Below are 25,481 nucleotides of genomic sequence, written 5' to 3'. Positions count from 1 at the left end.
TCATCATTTCTTGAGGTATGTAGTGAATCATTCCATGGCTGATTACCTCAGCATACATGATCACAGAAAACAGGAGAAAAAATAAAATTAAAAATATAGTACCAAAAAGGAATCAGTATTTTGTTGTGTGATACATTCTCAAAACTTTCTGAAAATACTGGAGGGAGTAAAATTACAGAATTGAGCGTATTTCCTTACATCCATCTCTGCTGTCTCTCAGGAAATCTGCCTTGAGTCATGGACCTATAAAAAATGGCACAATGATTTTTGTAATTTTCAGGATTTCATCTTTTAACTAATGGCTAGGGATGGTGTTATTCAGTGCAAGGTTTGCTGTCCCTGCGAGGAAGCAAATACAGAATTTTGTGCCCATTGATTTCAATGCATCATCCTTTCTGCCATATGCTATGTTGTCTAAAACTGATATGGTGAGACTGTGGCTGTTTACAATTAATGTAGGTTAATTCTTACAAAGAAGAAGACAGCAACCAGCCACTATTAACACTGCTATTTATTTAGGTAAATAGTGCCATAACCGGTTTCGAATTGGCAAGTTCATCATCAGACGGTTGTTCACATGATTTGTAAGATACGATTATGTAAAGTGTATCTTGCAAATCATGTGAACAGCCGTCTGATGATGAACTCGCCAGTTCGAAACCGGTTACGGCGCTATTTACCTAAATAAATAGCATTATTAATGGTGGCTGGTTGCTGTCTTCTTCTTTGTGAGAATTAACCTACGTTATTTCTGTCATATCTTGAAACTGAGTTGACTTGGCACATTGTTTCTACTTGCCTCTGGTTTAATAATCCTCCAAATCTTTTGTAACAATATTATGAAAAGGAAAGTTGATACTCACCATATAGTGGAGATATTTAGTTGCAGATAAACACAACAAAAAGATTGTCACAAATAAATCTTTTGGCCAGTAAGGTCTTCATCAACAGTAGAGGACACACACACACACAAATGCAACTCACACACGCAAATGCAACTCACACACATGACTGTAGTCTCAGGCAACTGAAATCACACTACGAGCAGCAGCACGAGTGCAAGATGGGAATGGCGACTGGGTGGGGGTAAGGAGGGGCTGGGGTGGGAAGGGGGAGGGATAGTATGGTAGGGGTGGTGGACGGTGAAGTGCTGCAGGTTAGTCGGTGGGCAGGGGAGGGGGGAATGCGCAGTTCAGAAAAGCTGGTGTTGGTGGGAAAGATCCATATCGCACAGGCTGTGAAGCAGTCATTGAAATGAAGGATGTAATGTTTGGCAGCATGCTCAACAACAGGGTGGTCCACTTGTTTCTTGGCCACAGCTTGTCAGTGTCCGTTCATACAGACAGACAGCTTGTTGTTGTCAAGCCTACATAGAATGCAGTACAGTGGTTGCAGCTTAGCTTGTAGATCATATGGTGGATTTCACAGGTAGCCCTGCCTTCGATGGGATAAATGATGTTTGTGACTGGACTGGAGTAGGTGTTGGTCAGAGGATGTATGGGACAGGTCTTGCATCTAAATCTATTACAGTGTTACGAGGCGTGGAGGTCAGCATCTAGGAAGGTGACTTGTTGGGTTGAGATTCCTCCAATTCTTAGCCCTCACCAACGAAGTTCCTCAAAACCATATCAACCAAGCCCATACCTCCTTCCTGTACTTTCTCTCCATGGCAAAATTCTCCTGCTATGCAATCCCAAATTCCTGGAACCCATAACACACATTGAAACTCTTGCCCTGCACGATGCCACCTCAAAAAGCTCTCCATCACACTCACTTCCTACTGCCACCTTGGAGTACCACTGTCCGCCACCCCTAAAACAACCTCCAAACCTCCCCCACATCCCCTCATAGCTGACAAATCCTGTCTCGCAGACCTACCACATTTATCCCACACCCCAAAACTCCCCCCCCCCCCCCCACCCCCTCACCATCACACAGAATCCAGAACCTAAACAGACATGTAACTCAGTCATGAACCTTTCCTCCGTAAGTCTCAGGCCCACAGAAATACCAGTCCTCTTCAAAGGCCTCCCCTTTAGCACCACTCCCAAATTCAATCATGCAGGACTTGTTAAAGACCTTCTCTCCTTCTCCCGGTCCCTACAATGGAAACACTTTTTCGCCATCAACCCTACCAATCAGGCTCAACCAAAGACCAATATTAAACCCTGCTTAACTCGGTTCACTCCTCCATCCAACTGTGATCCACCACCACTGCCCCCAAATCATCCCCTTCTAACTTTCCAACATTTCTTAGCCTTGAACCTTGCCTCAACATCATTCTCCAAACCCGTCAACATGCAAACTAACTTTACATAAGCAGAAAGAACCTCAATCCACCATCTGAAAACCAATCCTGACTTTATAATTCTACCAGCAGACAAAGGCTCCACCACTGTTGTTTTGAACCGCAAGGACTATTTGGCAGAAGGACTCCACCAGCTGTTAGATACTTCCACCTACAAACCTTGCGACATTAACCCCATTCCAGAAATCCAGCAGGATCTCTAGTCACTACTCAAATCCTTAGGCCCATCCCAGAACCTCCCCTCAGAGTCCGTCTCTCTGCTCACCCTTACCACTCCCCGCAGTCCTACCTTCTACATGCTTCCTGTTGTTGTTTTGGTCTTCAGTCCTGAGACTGGTTTGATGCAGCTCTCCATGCTACTCTATCCTGTGCAAGCTTCTTCATCTCCCAGTAGCTACTGCAACCTACATTCTTCTGAATCTGCTTAGTGTATTCATTCCTTGGTCTCCCTCTACGATTTTTACCCTCCACGCTGCCCTCCAATACTAAATTGGTGATCCCTTGATGCCTCAACACATGTCCTACCAACCGATCCCTTCTTCTAGTCAAGTTGTGCCACAAATGTCTCTTCTCCCAAATCCTATTCAATACTTCCTCATTAGTTATGTGATATACCCATCTAATCTTCAGCATTCTTCTGTAGCACCACATTTCAAAAGCTTCTATTCTCTTCTTGTCCAAACTATTTATCGTCCATGTTTCACTTCCATACATGGCTACACTCCATACAAATACTTTCAGAAATGACTTCCTGACACTTAAATCTATACTCGATGTTAACAAATTTCTCTTCTTCAGAAACGCTTTTCTTGCCATTGCCAGTCTACATTTTATATCCTCTCTACTTTGACCATCATCAGTTATTTTGCTCCCCAAATAGCAAAATTTCTTTACTACTTTGAGTGTCTCATTTCCTAATCTAATTCCCTCAGCATCACCCGACTTAATTCGACTACATTCCATTATCATCGTTTTGCTTTTGTTGATGTTCATCTTATACCCTCATTTAAAGACACTATCCATTCCATTCAACTGCTCTTCCAAGTCCTTTTCTGTCTCTGACAGAATTACAATGTCATCAACGAACCTCAAAGTTTTTATTTCTTCTCCATGGATTTTAATACCTACTCCGAATTTTTCTTTTGTTTCCTTCACTGCTTGCTCAATATACAGATTGAATAACATCGGGGAGAGGCTACAACCCTGTCTCACTCCCTTCCCAAGCACTGCTTCCCTTTCATGCCCCTCCACTCTTATAACTGCCATCTGGTTTCTGTACAAATTGTAAATAGCCTTTTGCTCCCTGTATTTCACCCCTGCCACCTTCATAATTTGAAAGAGAGTATTCCAGTCAACATTGTCAAAAGCTTTCTCTAAGTCTACAAATGCTAGAAACGTAGGTTTGCCTTTCCTTAATCTTTCTTCTAAGATAAGTCGTAGGGTCAGTATTGCCTCACGTGTTCCAACATTTCTACGGAATCCAAACTGATCTTCCCAGAGGTCGGCTTCTACCAGTTTTTCCATTCGTCTGTAAAGAATTCGCATTAGTATTTCGCAGCTGTGACTTAGTAAACTGATAGTTCAGTAATTTTCACATCTGTCAACACCTGCTTTCTTTGGGATTGGGATTATTATATTCTTCTTGAAGTCTGAGGGTATTTTGCCTGTCTCATACATCTTGCTCACCAGATGGTACAGTTTTGTCAGGCCTGGCTCTCCCAAGGTTGTCATTAGTTCTAATGGAATGTTGTCTAATCCGGGGGCCTTATTTCGACTCAGGTCTTTCAGTGCTCTGTCAAACTCTTCACGCAATATCTTATCTCCCATTTCATCTTCATCCTCTTCCATTTCCATAATATTGTCCTCAAGTACATCACCCTTGTAATGGCCCTCTATATACTCCCACCTTTCTGATTTCCCTTCTTTGCTTAGAACTGGGTTTCCATCTGAGCTTTTGATATTCATACAAGTGGTTCTCTTTTCTCTGAAGGTCTCTTTAATTTTCCTGTAGGCTGTATCTATCTTACCCCTAGTGAGATAAGCCTCTACATCCTTACACTTGTCCTCTAGCCATGCCTGCTTTGTCATTTTGCACTTTCTGTCGATCTCATTTTTGAGACGTTTGTATTCCTTTTTGCCTGCTTCATTTACTGCATTTTTGTATTTTCTCCTTTCATCAATTAAATTCAATATTTCTTCTGTTAGCCAAGGATTTCTACTAGCCCTAGTCTTTTTACCTACTTGATCCTCTGCTGCCTTCACTACTTCATCCCTCAAAGCTACCCATTCTTCTTCTACTGTATTTCTTTCCCCCATTCCTGTCAATTGTTCCTTTATGCTCTCCCTGAAACTCTGTACAACCTCTGGTTCTTTCAGTTTATTCAGGTCCCATTTCCTTAAATTCCCACCTTTTTGCAGTTTCTTCAGTTTTAATCTACAGGTCATAACCAATAGATTGTGGTCAGAATCCACATCTGCCCCTGGAAATGTCTTACAATTTAAACCGGGTTCCTAAATATCTGTCTTACCATTATATCTATATCTATCTTGGCCACAATAATGCATTCACTAAACTTTTTGTAGTAGCTTACCCGCATTCCTATTTTCCTATTCATTATTAAACCTACTCCTGCATTACCCCTATTTGTTTTTATGTTTATAACCCTGTAGTCACCTGACCAGAAGTCGTTCCTCCTCCCACCGAACTTCACTAATTCCCACTATATCTAACTTTAACCTATCCATTTCCCTTTTTAAATTCTCTAACCTACCTGCCCGATTAAGGGATCTGACATTCCACGCTCCGATCCGTAGAACGCCAGTTTTCTTTCTCCTGATAACGACATCCTCTTGAGTAGTCCCCGCCCGGAGATCCGAATGGGGGACTATTTTACCTCCGGAATATTTTACCCAAGAGGACGCCATCATCATTTAACCATATAGTAAAGCTGCATGCCCTCAGGAAAAAATTACGGCCGTAGTTTCCCCTTGCTTTCAGCCGTTCGCAGTACCAGCACAGCAAGGCCGTTTTGGTTAGTGTTACAAGGCCAGATCAGTCAATCATCCAGACTGTTGCCCCTGCAACTACTGAAAAGGCTGCTGCCCCTCTTCAGGAACCACACGTTTGTCTGGCCTCTCAACAGATACCCCTCCGTTGTGGTTGCACCTATGGTACGGCTATCTGTATCGCTGAGGCACGCAAGCCTCCCCACCAACAGCAAGGTCCATGGTTCATGCTTCCTAAAATCCATAAACCTAACCACCCAGGATGCCCCATTGTGGCTGGCTACTGAGCCTCCACTGAGAGAATCTCTGCTCTTGTAGACCAACACCTTCAACTTATAACCCGGAACCTACCCTCCTATATAAAAAATACCAACCATTTCCTCCACTAACTCTCCACAGTTCCTGTTCCTTTACCACACGTTGCCCTGTTTGTCACTATTGATGCCACCTCCCTTTACACTACCATTCCTAATGTCCATGGCCTTACCGCTATTGAACACTACCTTTCCAAACCAACAACCTTCTTTCTAGTGGCCGTGACCAACTACATCCTCACCCACAATTACTTCTCCTTTGAAGCTATTACCTACAAACAAATCCGGGATATGGCTATGGGCACCTGCATGGCACCATTCTATGCCAACCTATTCATGGGCCATCTAGAGGAATCCTTCCTAAAAACCCAGAATCCTAAATCCCTCATCTGGTTCAGACTCATTGATGACATCTTTGCGATCTGGATCGAGGGTGAGGACATCCTGTCTACATTCCTCCAGAACCTCAACAACTTGTCCCCCATTTGCCTCACCTGGTGCTACTCAACACAAGCCACCTTCCTAGATGTTGACCTCCACCTTAAAGATGGCAAGATGGCCACTCCGTACCTCTATGCATTCAAACTTACTAACCACCAGCAATACCTCCACTTCGACAGTTGCCACCCATTCCATACCTATCTGTTCCTTCAATACAGCCTAGCCACCTATGGTTGTCGCATCTGCAGTGATGAGCAGTCCCCCTCAAAATAAACTGAGGCTCTCACTGAAGCTTTCGCAGACCATAATTATTCTCCCAACCTTGTACAAAAACAAATCTTCCATGCTTTATCTTTCAAGTCTCCCATAACCTCCCAAAGCCCACCGTCCAGCCACAGACAAGCATACGCCTCATAACTCAGTACCACCCAGAACTGGAGCAACTGAATTACATTCTCTGCCAGTGTTTCGACTACCTATCATCGTGCTCTGTAATGGGAAATGTCCTGCCCCCTATCCTTCCCACCCCTCCCACAGTGGTATTCTGCTGTTCACCGAATCTACAAAATGTACTCGTCCCTCCTTACACAACCATTGCTTCCAACCCCTTACCTCCTGGCTCATACTCCTGTAATAGACCTAGATGCAAGATCTCTCCCATACATCCTCCCACCACCACCACCACCACCACCACCACCACCACCACCACCTACTCCAGTCTGGCCACAAGCATCACCTATCCCATCAAAGGCAGGGCTACCTGTGAAACCAGTCAAGTGATCTACAAGCTAAGCTGCAACCACTGTGCAGCAATCTATGTGGGCATGACAATCAACAGGCTGTCTGTCCATATGAATGGCCATCGACAAACTGTGGCCAAGAAACTAGTGGACCACCCTGTTGCTGAGTACACTGCCAAACATGATATCCTTAATTTCAGTGACTGCATCACAGCCTGTGCCATATGGATCTTTCCCACCAACACCAGCTTTTCTGGATTGCACAGATGGGAACTTTCCTTGCAATACATCATATGTTCCCATAACCCTCCTGGCCTCAACCTTTGTTAGTCACTGTCCTCACCTGTCCAGCCCTTTTCCTGTTCCCATTCCAGCACTACACAGCCTTCATTCCACCATCACACCAGTCTTTTAACTTCTCTCCCCTGACCTCCTCATGTAAACATGAGATGTGGAGATTGTATTGATGATTTAGAATGAGCTTTATTAGGAGTATTAACATAAATTCTCTGTATTACGTTTGTGTTACTGTCATTTTCAACTGTATTCAATAAAATTGTTCATGTTTGTTGTTTTCTAAAGAAGTTATTTATTTCCCCTATCCTAGAAGACTATTTCAAAAACCATACAGTGCAGATTATCATTACTGAAGTCATCTAAAGTATGTATTGTACATGGGGACATAAATGACCTAAGGTGCCTGTAAGTGGACCTCCACCCCACACGCCTACCTAAGGACTAAACGTTACCTATCCCTTGTCCTTGCTTCTGTTAAATTTTAATCTAATTTGTTTCATAGTAAGTATAATTGAAGTTCTGTAAGGATATATTAAATGAAATGTTAAATTCGTCTGTGAATTTTCCCCCCGTGGCCTTTGTGTACATTCTTCATAAACATCGTGACTGAGTCATTTGCTGTGATTCTATATGTAGTATTATTCTTTTATGACATATACCTAATTTGTTAGTTTGTTGTGTTGTCAACCTTTTAGCACCATGGTCAGGCAAATCATCCACTATTGTTTGTGTACCTAAATCACAGGTAGGATGGGTCTAAACACAAATTGCCACTGGCTGTTGCTCACTGAACTTCAATTGTCTTGGGAACTTGCCCACAGTAGATGAAATATCTAATATTGCCAATAGAGACATCAAAATACAAAATTCTAATCCTGTCATTGGAAATCTGACCGTACCTTCTTCAGGGAGAAAATAGAAATTGGATGTAAAAGGGGATTTGGGGGGGGGGGGGGGGGGGGAAGGAGGAGAAGAAGCTGGTCACTCAGACTTTCCCTGTTGTGAGGATGGCACTCACTGCTTGGTCTCCCTTCTTATGAAGTGGATCTGTAAAAGGGAATATTTCCCTCATATTTTAGATGAAATGTACTTCCTTGTAATGCCTAATGTCATCCAATTTTCCACATTGCAGCTACAGTTCTAATTTTATGCATTTCTACTGAGGTCTTAGATTGAGTTGAATGTACATAATGAAATTATACTTCTGGGGCAAATTTCAACTCAAGTGGTTGTACCTGTGTATAAAACGTGCCCACCATAAATAACGTTGTCTTGTATCATTCCACCATTATTTTACAACTGCAAGTCTGTACCCATTTCTCCATTATTGCTTCAGCTAGCATAGTGCTAAGTAGTACTGTCATACATCCAAATGAACACCAGTAATCGAAAATAAACAGCATGCTATGTGAAGAAAAGTTTACAACCTGTGCAAGAAAATAACCCGGATTCTGAGCCAGCGGCACAAGCCCACAATGAGGCAGGTGTCTACGATATAATTAGCAATCGAATAAGCCATTGGCTGGAATCAAATGCAACTGTGCTGTTTAATGCTTCTTGTGGGTTATTACCACAGGGTAACACCTGTATGCAGCTACAGAGTGATATAATGAAAGTTTATTTTATTATTGTTTAATTAAACAGTGATTTAGCTCGTGTAATGTAAGTTTATTTTATCATTGTTTGATTAAAGTAAGATTAAATTGTGCTTTTGCTTGTACTTGTTTACCTTGGTGACATAAAGACACTATTCTTTGCATTGTGTACAAAGTTTGATGTGCGCCCACTTGTGTTATAAAAAACGGTGTGCATGCTAGAGGGTTAAATATTGGATGCTTGGTTTGCAGGTATTATTGACATAAATTAACAACCTGTAAAAGTCAAGGCATTCCACAAACTATGAAGTGGTGGATTGCACAAGGGTCTTAACAAAGTCCCAAGACTCAAACATTCTAGAACAGCCAAAACATTGCTGAATCAGCTCATATTGGCTCAAAGCAAAGATCTTAGCTCTAATTGTACTAAAATCCACCTTGTGAAATCCTATATTAATAACAATGACATACTCGCTTCTCTGTCTCACAGAACATATTAATAATCACAACAAAACTGAATATTCTTCAGCTCTCTGTTTATCACTGTCACAGAGACCACGGAGATAAAATTAGACTAACAGCAGCACACACAAAGAAATACAATCAGTCTTTCTCCTGACATGCCATTTGTGAATAGAATGTGTTAAAACCTTAACATATGACATAAAGATTAGATTAGATTATTTTTTCGTTCCATAGATCTGTGTTGAGGAGATCCTCGTGGATGTGGAACATGTCACTTAAAAAAAAAAAAAAAAAATCTGAAATAACAATACTAATAGTATGAATATATACAATACATCATTTGTTTCTATTAAAAAATTCGTCAATGGAGTAGAAGGAGTTGGCCACTAGTAAGTCTTTCAGGCTCCTTTTAAACTGATCTTTATTTGTAACTAAATGTTTTATGTTTGCTGGCAAATTATTGAAGATGAGTGTTCCTGAGTAGTGGACCCCTTTTTGAACTAAAGTAAGTGCTTTTAAGTCCTCGTGCAGATCGTTTTTGTTCCTGGTATTGTATGTATGAACTGAGCTGTTTGTTGGAAAAAGAGATATATTATTTAGGACAGATTTCATTAAGGAGTAAATATACTGAGAGGCAGTAGTTAGTATACCCAGTTCTTTGAAGAGGTTTCTACAAGATGTCCATGAATGTACTCCACAAATAATACGTATTACACGCTTTTGGACTCTGAAAACTTTTGTTTGACTTGAAGAGTTACCCCAAAATATTATACCACATGACATTATGGAATGAAAGTAGGCAAAGTATGCAAGCTTTTTCACTTTTATGTCGCCTATGTCTGCTAACGCTCGAATTGCAAATACAGACTTGTTAAGGCGTTTCTGCAGTTCTGTGGTGTGCTCCTCCCAACTGAATTTATTATCAAGTTGTACTCCCAGGAATTTAAGACTGTCAACCTCTTCTATCTGCTCTTCTTTGTACTTTATGCATATGCTGGGTGGAAACCTCTTAGAGGTTCCGAATTGCATATAGTGAGTCTTTTCGAAGTTTAATGTCAGTGAGTTGGCTTTAAACCATTTATTAATATCCATGAAAATATCATTAGCAGATCTTTCTAGAACTACACTCTACAAACTATTTATTGCAATACTTGTGTCATCTGCAAACAAAACGAACTCTGCTTCTGGCAGTGTAACTGATGAGAGATCTTTAATGTACACAAGAAAAAGCAATGGCCCTAAGATGGATCCTTGTGGGACACCACATGTAATTTCTTCCCATTCTGATGATGACTGATGACTTAATTCATTAGTCCCTTACACTGACACCCTTTCTTTCCTGTTAGCGAGGTATGACTTGAACCATTTTGCAGCACTGCCCGTGACACCATAGAATTCTAATTTATTTAAAAGGATGTTGTGATTTACACAATCGATTGCCTTTGACAAATCACAGGAAATACCTGCTGCTTGTAACTTGTTATTTAATGAATTAAGTACATTTTCACTGTAGGTGTAAATAGCCTTTTCGATATCAGAACCCTTCAGAAATCCAAACTGTGTTCTTGATAATATGTTATTTGTGGTCAGATGGTTGAGAAGCTGCCTGTACATTACTTTTTCCAAAATTTTTGAGAATGCTGACAAAAGTGAAATCGGTCTGTAGTTTGATGGCATCTCTTTATCCCCTTTCTTTAATAGAGGCTTAACATCTGCATATTTCAGCCTACCCTATGTCATGTTCCTTATAGATTGACAGACTATAGATGTGAACAGCTCTAAAGCTGATAAAACATTTTCCTTAGGTCTGCATGTATAATAACAAGTTAATTGTGACATATACGACCAAGAAATAAGAATTCTCACATAGAAGTTGCATTTCACATGTGGCAATTTGTATCTGTTTCTGAGACCTACGATCATTATTAATTATTTAGAAAAAATATGTTATAGGTTTAGTAATAGTGCGAGTTTTGGGCTTTTTCTGGGCTAATTTTAGCAACCTTGTGTCTTTGTCGACTCATTTCGTTTCTGTTGCAGCAATGACATCACAAATGTCTGCATCATTAATCTTTTCAGTAAACTGTTAGTGATATGTCACAAGGTTGTTTCATTAAAAAGTGGTTTAATGCTCTAGTTTGCCTCAGCCAGCCGTAATGTATGACCAATATTTTAGATTTCAGTAAGAGAACCTCTAGCGGAAATCTGTCCACCATTTATTAGTGTGTATTTGTATAGCTGACACTACTCAAGGCTGTTAGAGGTCAAAAGAAGCCATTAGCATGGGCAGGAATGGAAAATGCACACAGGACAAAAGTATTCCATAAACTTCAAATCCTGCTTTCAGTGCTGTATTCACTAAGTAGCAATTTCTGAGTAAATAGCGCATTTTGAGCTAGATAATCGTGATTTTTACATAAATATTTCTTTATCTGAATGTAATGCTATGCTGTCTTAGTTTAGTGAAAATAAAATTTATGGCAACACTCTGAAGCAAAATATCCAAGTACTTATGTTGTAATTTGCATATATGTATCTTGCAACTTAGTGTGTTACCTTTTGTTTACTTATGTATTTACTTTGCAGGAAGATGAGGAGGAAATGGCAGAGAAGCTGGAGTACGTCACTATCAAAGAATACCACCACACTATTAGAACCCATGCATTGGCTTGGAGTCCAGAAACATGCCTCGATGTTTTGCCAAAGTGCCTAATATTTGCTAGTGCAGATTCAGACTTTAAAGTCAGTGTATTTTCAAGTGACCTTGATTCAAATCATTCTACAGAAGTAAGTAACTTAATGCTGGTGAATGTCATTTTTCCATTACAAGGCATGAAGTTTGAATAGTTCAAGTTGGCCCATAAAAATAAATCTCAAAATTACTGAAATTTAGTGTGCATTGTTGTGAAACTTTCTGTCACATTGAAACTGTGTGTCAAACTGGGTCCTTGCCTATTGTGGACAATGATCTAACCAACTGAGATATCCAGGCATGACTCAGGGCCTACTTTTATATTTCATTTCTACCAGTACCTCTCTCAAGCTATCCAAACTCCACTTCTGCTCTCTTGTGCACCTTGATGGACTGTCAATCTCAGGAGAATGTAGATAATTTTTTAGGATATTGTTCTGTATGCTCAGTAACCCAATAGATGTTTTCCTGTCAATACAAAGGCACTATATTGTTTGGCAAATGTGGAGTCTTATACGTAACAATTGGCCAGATGGACAAGTACCTGCAACATGAAGACATCACATCTACAGTGGGGCCACTTCACTCCTCAGAATTATATCCACTGAAACATGCATGGGATTCTCTAGGCTGAAGTTCAATTGTAACACCATAACCATGGAGTATTCTTGACTTCCAGGAGGTGATTGGTCTAAGTGGAAGGTTTTGCCATGCTGTACAGTCTGATCTACAGTATAGGGAGGCATTGTGCATACTTTACTGCCATGTGACTGTATCAATCCCCATATTGATGTATTGTATGCCAACAGCAAATCTGTGTGTCATAAGAAAGCTTATGTTGTATTGTGTGAACAATGCTGTTTTATAACTATAAAGTATAAGCTCTTCGCTTCCATAAAAGCTTTAAATCTACTTCCCTTGGTGTGACATAACATATCATAGTGTGCTCTTTCCTTTTTGTACCGGAATATATATCACCATTTTGATTGAATTGTATTGTATATAACAGCAATGAAATGCTTTCACTGTTACAGGTTCTGGAAGGGCATAGGGATTACATAAACTGCATTACATTTGACACTGAAGGAAGACTCTTATTTTCTGGAAGTGATGACAACACCATGAAAATGTGGGATGTTAAGGAGACATTCAGCTGCATAGGATCACTGAACTTCAATTCCCAAGGTAATCTTTTATTTCATTCAGTACTCTTCCAGTGAACTTCAGTAATATAAATGAACGAACATAATCCAAAGACACCAGTGAGACAATATTTACAATAACACCACTAAATTTAACAAACAGAATTATAATGAAAGCCCAAAATAATTATAGCTTTACCGACACCCAAATCTAAAGAACTTAATCTTAGCCAGTCACAGAAAGGAAAGATCATGCTTTCATTAGCTTTAAGAAAAAAGAATTAAATTTGTAACTATACTTGATCAAAATACAAGTCTGGTTATCAGAATACAATTTCATTCAGGGGAAGTTAATTACTTTATAAGAATACATGGCATGCCAAAACCTTCCACTTAGACCAATCACCTCCTGTGCTTTTCTTATGTAGGTTATGCCACAGCATAAGGACTCAGATAATGTTAAGGTGAGCCAAACCTATATTAAATACAGTAACTGTGCATGTTAAAGTTTCTCTTATAGGATGGGGAGGTGCACCTGCCCCGGATTGAAAAGGTCAAGACCAATTTCCTGCCTCTTACTAGTCAGTGTGAACTCATGCTTCACTTCTGATACCATTAATCGTCAATTCCTTTACTGCTACCAAGGGTCCCCTCTTGTGCTACAGCATTTTTTTTTATTGTCATTGTTTTCTGCCAAGCATCAGCATGGAATGCAATTAATTTTGAAATGTGGAGATGATTAGAAAAAGAAGAGGAGCATCTACTAACCAACTGTTCAAAGAGGATCAGCGGCAGGAGAGAGATATGAGCAGCTGGAACTGGAGAAATAGTTCAACCCCAGAAACAAAAGGCTGGCGGAAACAAGAAACACAGTTAGGATAAGAAAGTGATGTAGACAGGGATTCTCAATGATGTTATGAATTCACTTTCCCTGCTATTGTAACTCTTGCCTCAGCCATTGAAGAACTGATAATTTTTCACTGTCTGCATACGTAATATTTAAATACTGAATTTATGTTCAATTGTAAGGTGTTCTTGGAAATTCATTGATATGGTCAGTGCACTGATGTAACAACAGATAATATCAGAAGAAACTAATAAATATTACCAGATTTATAATTGTTCTTTCAGTTTTAGAACTACACCAAAGTCAGTTTCAAACTTTTGCTTTGGCAGATTAAATTAACAGTTACTGAGTTTAGATCATTGTCACTGATGCTGCCATTTTCATCTTCTGCAGTTATGTCTGTAACGTGTCATCGCGATTGTCCTGAGAATGTGCTGGTCGGCCTTGCACGGGATGTTGTGCATCTCGTTAGCATCCAGCTGAGACGTTCGCTCATGTCGTTCCCCACCAACAGCAGTCCACTCCAAATGGCTGACTGGGCTCCTAGCAACAGCAAGAGCATTGCTGCCTTATCTGGTGGGGAATTGGTGGTGTGGGACATTTCCAAGACAAGGTCTAGTATCTAGCACAAAATACACCTAGAACTTCAGAAATTTCATCATTTGAAAGGAATTTTTATTGGATATTAAATGTTCAGTTGTAATTTTTATTTGGAAACAACACATAAGCGAGATTGAAATAATTTCTGAGTGCTGTCTCTCTCTCTCTCTCTCTCTCTCTCTCTCTCTCTCTCTCTCTCTCTCACTCACACACACACACACACACACACACACACACACACACACACACTTAGATATAGATATTTAGGCCTGTCCCACATCCATCTAGCACTTCACTCAGTTAATCTAAGCCACTGTTTTCTCTCTGCTGTCTCCCTCTTCCTGTATTCTCTTCCCAATTCAGTCCTCCATGACAGTGTGTGCCAAGCACAACTACCTCTAACTGTAGTGGATGGGCTCACTGGTGCTACATTCTTATCCGTTCCCATGCTGCCCCTCCCTCCCAGCTATTACCACCCTTCCTCTTTGTTCCTCTCACCCACTCCAACCAACATACCCCAGTCAACCTGAGCAACAGGACTGTGTAGTTGGCACGGACAATTTAGTATGTGTGTTTTCTGGTAGTTAGCTTTGAAGAAGGGCATTGTTGTCCAAAAGTTCAGCAATGATTTCTTTCTTGTTTATGTGCCTATTGACTCCACAACTAAAGAGTATGTGGTTACCTTTATTCCTTCCATTGTTTGTAAACTATATCATTTATTTGCTAAATTTAAAGTAAATGGTTGAGTTAATTACACACCAGTAAATACTTTAAGAAATGCATTGGCACAATGCAAACAATTTATGAATAAGGAGACAAGTCACCAAATAATAGATGCATTGTATTGTTGATAAGCACATGAAAAATAATGAAAACATTGTTAGCTTTGCATGAATCCTTTAATGATCTAGAGTACACATACAAACACGTGTGCATGCCCCTGTCCCTCACACTTGTACAACTGTGCAGCTAAAATGTGCCAGCTAAAGACACAGTGCCCAAAGTGCAGCAGGTACACAGGGTAGGAAGGCAACACCTGAGTATCGGAGCCGGTGAGTTTGTGCAGCACACAATGATGATAAGCGAGAGTGGATTTGGGAAGGAGATAAAAGGACATACGATTGGGAGACTATTGGTGGAGGGTCTGGGTGCAGTGGGTGCAGAGGTTGATGCGAGGAAGATAATGAAAACAAAGGATGTGTTGCAAAGCTAACTCCTATCCATGTAGTTCAGAAAATCTGGTGCTGAGAGGGAGGATCCAAATGGCATGGGTTGTGAAGCAGCCATTAAATTGGAGTGTATTGCACTCAGTAGCATGTTCCCCTACTGGTGTGAACTTTGTTCTTGGCCACAGTTTGACAGTGACCATTCATTCTGGTGGACAGCTGGTTGGTATTCTTGCCCACATAAAGTGACATGGGTGCTTTTACATGTGGCCTGCCTCTGATGGGAAGGATAAGTCTATGACAGAGCTAGAGCAGGATACACTGGGTGAGTAGATTGAGCAGGTCTTCTGGGTCTTCCATAGTGATATGAGCTCTGTTGCAAGGTGTTGGGAGTGGGAGTGGCACAGGGATGGACAAGGATGATGTGTAGGCTGGGTGGGTGGTGGAACACCATTTTAGGGAGGATGGGAAGGATGTCCCTCATTTCTGGGCATTGTGGTAGATAGTCAGAGCCCTCGTGGAGGACATGGTTCTGTTGCTGCAGTCTGAGATGATATTGGGTGATGTGGTGGTTCTTGGGGTTGGTGGGAGGATTAGGGTTATGGGAAAATGTGGTGTAGAAAATTTATTTTCAGACTAGGTTTGGGGGATAGTGCCTGTCTATGAAGGCCTGTGTGTGACCTTCAACACACTGAGCAAGGGAATTCTCATCACTGAAGATATGTCACTGACAGTTCTGAACTCTATGTGAGTGAGTGTGTGTGTGTGTGTGTGTGTTTGTTTGTGCGTGTCTGTGTGTAAGGGTTGGCAGCTGTCAGAATACAGGTACTGTTGACGGTTCAGAACTCTGTTTGGAAAGGCCTCGGATGGCCCAACAGTACGGACCGACCACCATGTCGGACCGACCACTGTGTCATCCTCAGCCAAAAGGTGACACTAGGTGAGGATATGGAGGGGCATGTCAGTCAATTAGCTCCTAAATTAGCCCCACAGATGCTGAGAACATCCCACTTGCCAACACCACTTGGCAGACCCGGACAGTCACCCTCTGGGTGCTAACCAAGTCTGACAGTGCTTAGCTTCAGTGATCTGACAGCAACTGATGTTACCAGTGCGGCAAGCTGTTGGCCGCTGTTGATGGTTAACGGGATTGAATTTCCAGTGTCTAGGAAGGTGGCACACTGGGCTGAGGAGGATTGGGTGAAAGAAATGGGAGAGAAGGTTCTGAAGACTGAAGAGATGGTGTCTTGGTTCTGGATTCATATCATGAAAATATCATTAATGAACCTGAACCAGACAGGGATTTTGGGGGGCTAGGAATGTTTCCTCTAGATGGCCACTAAGCAGATTTTTATGTATATATCTTTCCCTCAAAGGAGAAGTAATATATTGTAAGAAAGTAATTGATTAGATGAATAAGGAATTAGGTAGTGGGTTCAGAGTCAAAGGGAGATTGGGATAGTTAGTGTTCGATAGCAGCCATGGGCATGGGGAATTTTGGTGTACAGGGAGATGGCATCAACAGTGATGAGTATGGATCCAGGTGGTAATGGGGTCGGGATGATCAAGAGTCAGTGAAGGAAGCGGTTTGTATCTTTCATATAATAGGCTAAGCCAAGAGCTGTAGATTGGAAGTATTGTTCGACAAGATCAGAGCTTCTTTCAGTGGGACAGCACTAACCATCTCCAGTGGGGAGTCTGGAATTGTTGGCTTCATAGATTTTGGCAAGCAGGAAGGTGCATTAAGGGATAAGATTTGGTATGAACCTAAGGATTTGAGTAGGGATTCAAGGTTATATTGGATTTTTGGGATGGTATCAGTATAGCAGAGCTGATAGGCAGATTATTCAGACAGTTGATGGGTGCCTTCTGTAAGATAGTCACTGCAAATCATCACGGCAGTGGTGGAGCCTTTGTCCGCAGAGATGATGAGTAAATCAAGTTCTTGAGGTTGTGGATGGCTGTTCTTTCTTCTGTTGAAAGAGTAGTGTCCTTAGGGATGGACATGGGGAAGGATGATCAGGTCATGTAGGACGCAGGGAATTCCTGGAAGGCAACCAGAGGGTGGTTACATAGGAGGGGGTTCGCACTTGAATGGTAGTACTAAGTGGGAGAGGCAAGGTTCAGTATTGGAACTGGTAGCAAAGTAGTGGTTCCACTGTTGGTCTCTGGAGAAGGAGAGTAGGTCTTTGACAAATCCAGCATGATTGAATTTAGTGTGGGGTTGAAGGTGAGGCCTTTGGACAGGACTGAAACTTCTGTAGGATTGTGGTTTTTATGGATAAGTTAATAACATTTGTGTTTTAGGTTCGTTTAGTTTCTGGGTTTCATGGAATGTTGAGAGAGAGTATTGGAGGAGGATGTTGCTGATAGAGAAGTCAGTGCAGCAGGGTCTGGGTGCTATAAGAGGTTGATTACAGGGTTCACGGGGGGTAGGAAAGATGTTGATGGGTAGTGATGCTCTGAGGCAGGAGTAGGGTGTCAATAAACTTAAGTTTGGTGGTGGTATCTGGAGTGCTCTTCCAGGTGTTGAAGTGCAATGGTTTAAATTGGGAAGATGTGATGTAGGTAGTTGGGACTGCATAGTGACAGCGTCTTGTGGGTAGACCAGAGATGCTTCAAGGATGCCTATGAATGGAGATTTGTTGCTGTGAGGCTAGGCTTGTGATGGGTAGGTACCAGCAGAATCTAAATTTTGAAGGTCATTATGAAAGGAGGAAAGGGATCCAGGAAAGGGAACGTTTATGGATACTTGTTCGGTGAGGGGAGGGGAAGGGAAATTCCATGGCTTAGGCAGTATTTAGGGAACAGGATGTGGGATTCAGTTTTAGCTAGGAATAGGGAAACTTTTGTGAACTGATACAGTTGGATGGAGCAGGATTCGATTTGGGATGAGATGTCACTGGAGAAAAAGTGAAATAGAAGCAGGAAATGGACAAATAAAAGCAGTAGATTATTCTAAAGAAAACTATAGGTAACAACATGCAGGAAGAAATTGTGCTGAAGCTTGTAGTGTAGTTCGGTGATGTGTTGACATTCTTTCTTGTATTAGCTACCGTCATGTATGGGGGGCAAAAAAAAGACAGCTGTGAAAAAAATGATGAGATAATGTGTGTGAAGGGGTTGGTCAGTTTTTAAATGAAATGTAATTTATTGCTTGGATCGCATTTAATTGTGGCCGGCTGATGGGTTGTTCGCAGGATATTGTGCACTACAGTAGAAGCGGCCATGACCGGTGCTGCAAAAGTCAGGTACAGCCACTCTTGTCGCAGCAACTGATGTGTGTGCACAATAAAGGCTCAAAGGAAAGCCTAAGGAAAGATACACATTGACCACACAGGAGATACAAAACAGATGTAAATTACGAGAGAGTGACAAAGGATGGATGACATGAAGTTTAGGGTGGGAGTGAGCCACTACGCAATGCAAATAATTTTGGGGTAAAGGAGACAACTCACTGTGAATTGTAGAAGCTTTGACTTGTTGATAGGCGCATCAAAAAGAATGATAACTTTGTTAGCTTTTAAGAACAGAGTTGGTCACCCAGTGGTGGAAAAAACTGCTGAGTGCAATATGCTCAAGTTCAGTAGCTGCTTCACATCCCGAGCCATTTGGATCCTTTCCTTCGCCACCAGCTTTTCTGAGCTACATAGATAAGAGTTACTGTTATGAAATATACTTCATTCCCGTAATCCTCTTGGCCTCAAGCTCTGCTAACCCACTGTACCCACACCCTCTACCAACAGTCTGCACTTCCTATGTTCAGTTACCCCTCCCCAAAATCCACTACCACCACACCATAATCATCTTATGCCACACTAACTCTCTAGCTTCAATGCCCATGTGTCACCTCCCTATCTCCCTCCTGCATTACTACCCCCACACCTGCTGCTTATCTCCGAGCTGTCACCCACCCTTCCCCAACCCTCCCTCCCAGCTTCATGCCTCTTTTTCCTCCTCTACCCGCATCACCTGACACAATGCCTTATCTCAGTGTACCTGCCAAACTGCAGTCCTGGCATTTTGTGTTCAGCCATGGCATTTTGTGTTCAGCCAGTGCAGCGTAGTTGTATGGAGCTAGAGAAGTTTTCATTCTCTTTTGTGTGCCTGTTGGTGATTCAACATTTCAACTATTTGGTGAGTTGTCTCCTTTTGCATGCCAATAATTATTTTATACACTACCATTATTTTTTCTTTTTCAGCTGGCCCTCTGAAAGTAGAGGATATACTGTATATGGCCAGTATCTTAAATACTGCCCATCCAGTGAAAATCACATTGCAGTATATGGACGACCAGATCATCAGGTCAAAGTATACATCATACAAAGCAACAAGCCTCTTCTATCTGTCACGTTAGAGGTAAGCAGATATCATTCTTTACATCACGCACATTAACAAATAAAGTAGCAGAAATTATAAAAGTTTTATATGAATCTGATTGATAGCAAATATTCATTAAATGCGGAAAGATATTATCTGGACCTTGAGCGTTGTTCTTCATAAACACTGTGTATCAGCTGAGCCTCCAAATAACACCTTACAGATTGTCAAACAACTTTGATGGAATCGTCCTGATGTGCTACACAATTTTCATATGGCATCATTCATTAAGGAGTGAAGAATTCGATCTATGCAAAAATATCACTCCTTTGATAAATTTTCACAACATTTTCATAAGATTTTGTACAATAATATTTTGGACTTGGTCCACATTCCTGAAGACTTTTTCCATTGACAAATTAATATAATACATGACACAAACCTGTAAATATATACATACACTACAGTAGTTATAGTGATTCCTAGGCTCTTTAATCAAGCATTTCAAATGACAAAAATTACATATAATTGCCATACATAAAAAACTGACATTCACTGCCAGACAAAAATCTCCTCTACACTTTTCCATTCATTACGTGGCTCCAGCTATCCGCATTATGTTTTCTAATCTCATCAACAAACCTTCCATTAGGTTCTTTTCTTATTTCACGTATTCCAACAATGAACTTTGTTGGCCCATCTACCATCCATTTGCTTTGCTACATGTTCTTCCAGCTTCTGTTTCATCTTCAACATTTTTATTATAGTCATAATTGTGCCTCCCACTCCATTATGTTCTCAGAGCCATTTGTTTGTGTTGTTTCTCTCCTTTTTCTCTTTTTAAATGGCTTTAGAATTAAAGTCCATGTGTTGTTATCACAAGTCAAAATTGATAATAATTGTAAACCTTCTGAATCAGACCCAGTAGAAATTGAGATGGAAAGTTGCTACTCACCATATAGTGTAGATGCTGAGTTGCAAATAAGCACAACAAAAAAACTCTCACAATTAAAGCTCTCAGCCATTATGGCCTCCATCAGCACTAGACACACACACACACACACACACACACACACACACGACTGCAGTCTCAGGCAACTGAAACCACACTGCGAGCAGCAGCACCAGTGCATGATGAGAGTGGCGGGTGGGTGGGGGTAAGGAGGAGGCTGGAGTGGGGAGGGATAGTATGTAGTATAGCTGTATATTACAGCTACGTATAGGCATTAAGTTAGCAGTGTACTGGACAAATTCAGTCACTAAGTTAATCATAGGAGCAACTCACTTATGCATGGGATTTAATCAGTATAGAAATCAGCAGTCCTTAAGTAAATCCTAATGAAGGAATTGTCTTGAAACCCTGTAGTACTCAGTATCAGAGGCAACTGATTCAATGTTCAGCACATTCACTGAAGCTTATAAATACCTGCACAAACCAGTGTGGCATCAATATTTAGATTAGTCTGTGGAGTTTCAATCAAGAAAACTAATAAATTATGCCTCTGTATGTCCATCTTTGTACAGATTGGTTTCGCGACCTCAGGTGCCCAGTACAGAATGTTGAATCAAAACACCTTTCAGCCATCCAAATTTCCAATCATTAGTTTACTGAGCAACTAGTTTCAGCAATATATTACACCATTTTCAGGCCCTCTGACCGATGTGTCGGAAGACTCCCACTTCTGGTCCAGTCCAAACAGCGGCCAGCATTCAGTGATTGGTATCTGTAGATTTTTTACATAGTCGGCAAATGATGATCGAAGGGATCGGTGTGTCTAGATCTGGATCGAGGATGACCTCAACAATTTCTCCTCCATTTGCTTCGCCTGGTCTTACTCAACCTAACAAGCCACCTTCCTAGATGTTGACCTCCACCTCAAAGATGGCTACATCAGTACCTCTGTCCATATCAAACCTACTAACCACCAGCAACACCTCCACTTCTACAGCTGCCACCCATTCCATACCAAGAAGTCCCTTCCATAGGCCTAGCCACCCGTGGTCATCACATCTGCAGTGACAAGCAGTCCCCCTCAAAATATACTGAGTGTCTCACTGAAGCCTTCACTGACTGTAATTATCCTCCCCACCTTATACAAAAACAAGTCTCTCATACCTTATCTTTCCAGTCTCCCACCACCACCCAAAGTCCCACCGTCCGGCCACAGAGGAGCATTCCCCTCATAACTCAGTACCACCCAGGACTGGAGCAACTGAATTATATTCTCCGCCAGGGTTTCGATTATCTCTTGTTGTGCCATGAAATGAGAAATGTCCTGCCCATTATCCTTCCCTCCCCTCCAACAGTGGTATTCCGCCGTCCACTGAACCTACACAATATACTTGTCCATCCTTACACAATCCCCACTCCCAATCCCTTACCTCATGGCTTATACCCCTGTAACAGACCTAAATGCAAGACTGTCCCATACATCCTCCATCTGTCACCTACTCCAGTCCGGTCACTAACATCACCTATCCCTTCAAAGGCAGGGCTACCTGTGAAACCAGTCATGTGATCTACAAGCTAAGCTGCAACCATTGTGCTGCATTCTATGTGGGCATGTGTTGTCTGTCCGCATGAATGGCCACCGACAAACTGTGGTCAGTAAACAAGTGGACCACCCTGTTGCTGAGTACGCTGCCAAACATGAAATCCTTAATTTCTGTGACTGCTTCACAGCCTGTGCCATATGGAACTTTCCCACCAACACCAGTTTTTATGAATTGCACAGGTGGTAACTTTCCTGCAATACATCATACGTTCCCATAACCCTCCTGGCCTCAGCTTTCGTTAGTCACTGTCCTCCCCCATCCAGCCCCTTCCCTGTTCAGTTCCAGCACTGCACAGCCGTCATTCCACCACCACACCCAGTCTTTTTACTTCTCTCCTTTTCCGCTACCTCCCCCCCCCCCCCCTCCTCAGCCCTCAGTCTGACCAGCAGCACTTCCGTGTCTGCCACCCCCATCATACTATCCCCCCCCCCCCCCTTTCCACATGCCAGCCTCCTCCTTACCCCCACTCAGCCACCACTCTCATCATGCACTGGTGCTGCTGCTCGCAGTGTGGTTTAAGTTGCAAGAGACTGCAGTCGTGTGTGTGAGTTGCGTTTGCGTGTGTGTGTTTGTCTAGTGTTGATGAAGGCCATAATGGGTGAGAGCTTTAATTGTGAGAATCTTTTTGTTGTGCCTATTTGCGACTCAGCATCTATGCTATATGGTGAGTAGCAACTTTCTTTCTCAGTTTCTACTGGGTCTGATTCAGAAAGTTTACAATTATTACCAATGTTGACATGTGATGTCATTACATGGACTTTAATTCAAAAGCCATTTAAAAAGAGAAAAAGGGGAGAGAGACATGTTGAGAATAACTAGGTGAGAAACAATACAAACAAATGGCTCAGAGAACGTAACAGAGTGGGAGACATAATTATGAATATAATGAAAATTATGAAAATGAAACAGAAGCTGATAGGACATGTAGCAAAGCAGATGATCCAACAAAGTTCATTGTTGGTATACATGAAATAAGAAAAGAATCTAATGGAATGTTTGTTGTTGAGATTAGAAAACACTAATGTGGACAGCTGGAGCCCCATAATGAATGGAAAAGTATAGAGGAGGTTTTGTCTGGCAGTGAATGTCAGCTTTTTATGTATGGCAATTATATGTAATTTTTGTCATTTGAAATGCTTGATTAAAGAGCCTAGGAATCACTGTAATTACTGTAGTGTTCGTATATATTTACAGGCTTTTTGACATGTATTTTATTAATTTGTCAATGGAAAAAGTCTTCAAGAATGTGGACCAAGTCCAAAACATTGAGGCTGTTTCACTAAGAATCTGTGTAATTAAAGTTCACACTATGTATATTAATTCAAATGTAAAATATGTTTTTTTATATTTTTCCAGACTTTTGTACATACATGAGGATCATTGACGATTGGGCTATTGAATAAACAGTGCATGTAATCTAATCATTTAGTAGAAGTCTCATGACCACAATTCCATTGTTCATATAAACTTTGTAGATCATGGCAACAGTTTTTAATAAACAACTACTTCAGCAAGATACCTTTTAGAGGTGTCATGCTGTTTGTGAAAGCTTGAAGCAATGTATGCAGATGGGAAGCAATGTATGCAAATGGGACTTTCATTAGTAAATGAAGTGTGTATTAGTTACTCAGTGCCATGCCAGTTAGAGCTCACTCTGGCACAGTGGCACAAGAATGACTTCTAATGGCTTTTTTGAATCTGAGTACCTTCAAGTAGCTAATATGGTGATGCTATGTTGCCAGAGTGAATGTCTGAAAGCAAGGGGAATCGACAACCAATATATTTCCCATAAACATGCAGCTTTGCTGTAATGTTTAATGATGATGGCATCCTCTGGGGTGAAACAGCCCCCTTATCAGATCTCCAGACAGAGATTACTCAGGAATATTCTTTTAATCTGCAAAAACAAATCTGATGTTTCACACGTTGGAGTGTTAGATCCCTTAATTAGGTAATTAGGTTAGGAAACATAAAAAGAGAAATGCATAAGTTGAAGAGAGATATAGTGGGAATTGGTGAAATGTAGTGGCAGAAGTGTAATGTTAACAAGATAAAATCAAACAGAAATAATGCAGGTATAAGTATAAAATGACTAAGAAAACAGGAATTTGAGTGAGCTGCTATGAACAACTTATGGGTGATTAGTGAAGGTACACACCATGGAATATGTTCCCGGATTTGTGAATGGCTCGAAGACTTCTTAAGTAACAGAACACGGTATGTTGTCTTTCATGGCAAGTGTTCATCATAGACAAGGGTAACATCATGAGTCCCTGAGGAAGTCTAACAGGACTGCTGCTATTTTCCATATACACAAATGATCTTCTGCACAGGGCAAGCAGCAGTCTGCAGCCATTTGCTGATGATGCTGTGGTGTACGGAAAGGTGTTGTCATTGAGTGACTGTAGGTGGATAGAAGATGATTTAGACAAAATTTCTAAACTGTGTGATGAATGGTAGCTAGCTCTAAATATAGAAATATGTAAGTTAATGCAGGTGGATAGAAAAAAAAACATAATGTTGAAATGCAGCATTAGTATGTTGCTTGACAGTCACGTCTATTAAATATATTGGCACATCACAGCAAAGCAATATGAAATGGAATGAGCATATAAGTATTGTAGTAAGGAAGGCAAATGGTCGATTTCTGTTTGTTAGGAGAATTTTAGGAAAGTGTGGTTCATTTGTATAGGAAACCGCATATAGGACACTAATGCAACCCATTGTTGAGTACTGCTCAAGTGTTTGGGATATACACCAGGTCAGGTTAAATGAAGACATCGAAGAAACTCAGATGCAGGCTGCTAGATTTGTTACCAGTAGGTTCCAACAACATGCAAGTATTGCGGAGATGCTTCTGGAACTCAAGTGGGAATCATTGGAGGGAAGCAACATTCTTTTTGAGGAGCACTATTCAGAAATATTAGAGAACCGGCCTTTGAGGCTGACTGCTAAATGATTCTACTGCCGCCAGCATACATTTTGCATAAGG

General features: G+C 41.2%; 1 protein-coding gene across 1 annotated transcript in view; it reads left to right on the top strand.

Annotated features, from left to right (window-relative positions):
• The window catches only part of LOC124607248 (nucleoporin Nup37), a 67,662-nt gene that overhangs the window by 36,086 nt on the left and 6,095 nt on the right, over window positions 1-25,481 (top strand). The window contains exons 2-5 of the mRNA XM_047139524.1: window positions 11,753-11,953; window positions 12,893-13,043; window positions 14,241-14,460; window positions 19,816-19,972. Of these exons, the coding sequence (XP_046995480.1) occupies window positions 11,753-11,953; window positions 12,893-13,043; window positions 14,241-14,460; window positions 19,816-19,972 (729 nt within the window). The remainder of the gene's footprint in view (window positions 1-11,752; window positions 11,954-12,892; window positions 13,044-14,240; window positions 14,461-19,815; window positions 19,973-25,481) is intronic.

Source organism: Schistocerca americana, chromosome 3 (assembly GCF_021461395.2).
Source record: "Schistocerca americana isolate TAMUIC-IGC-003095 chromosome 3, iqSchAmer2.1, whole genome shotgun sequence".
NCBI lineage: Eukaryota > Metazoa > Arthropoda > Insecta > Orthoptera > Acrididae > Schistocerca > Schistocerca americana.
The sequence above is the reverse complement of the archived record's forward strand: the minus strand, read 5'-3'. Positions and strand labels throughout refer to the sequence as shown.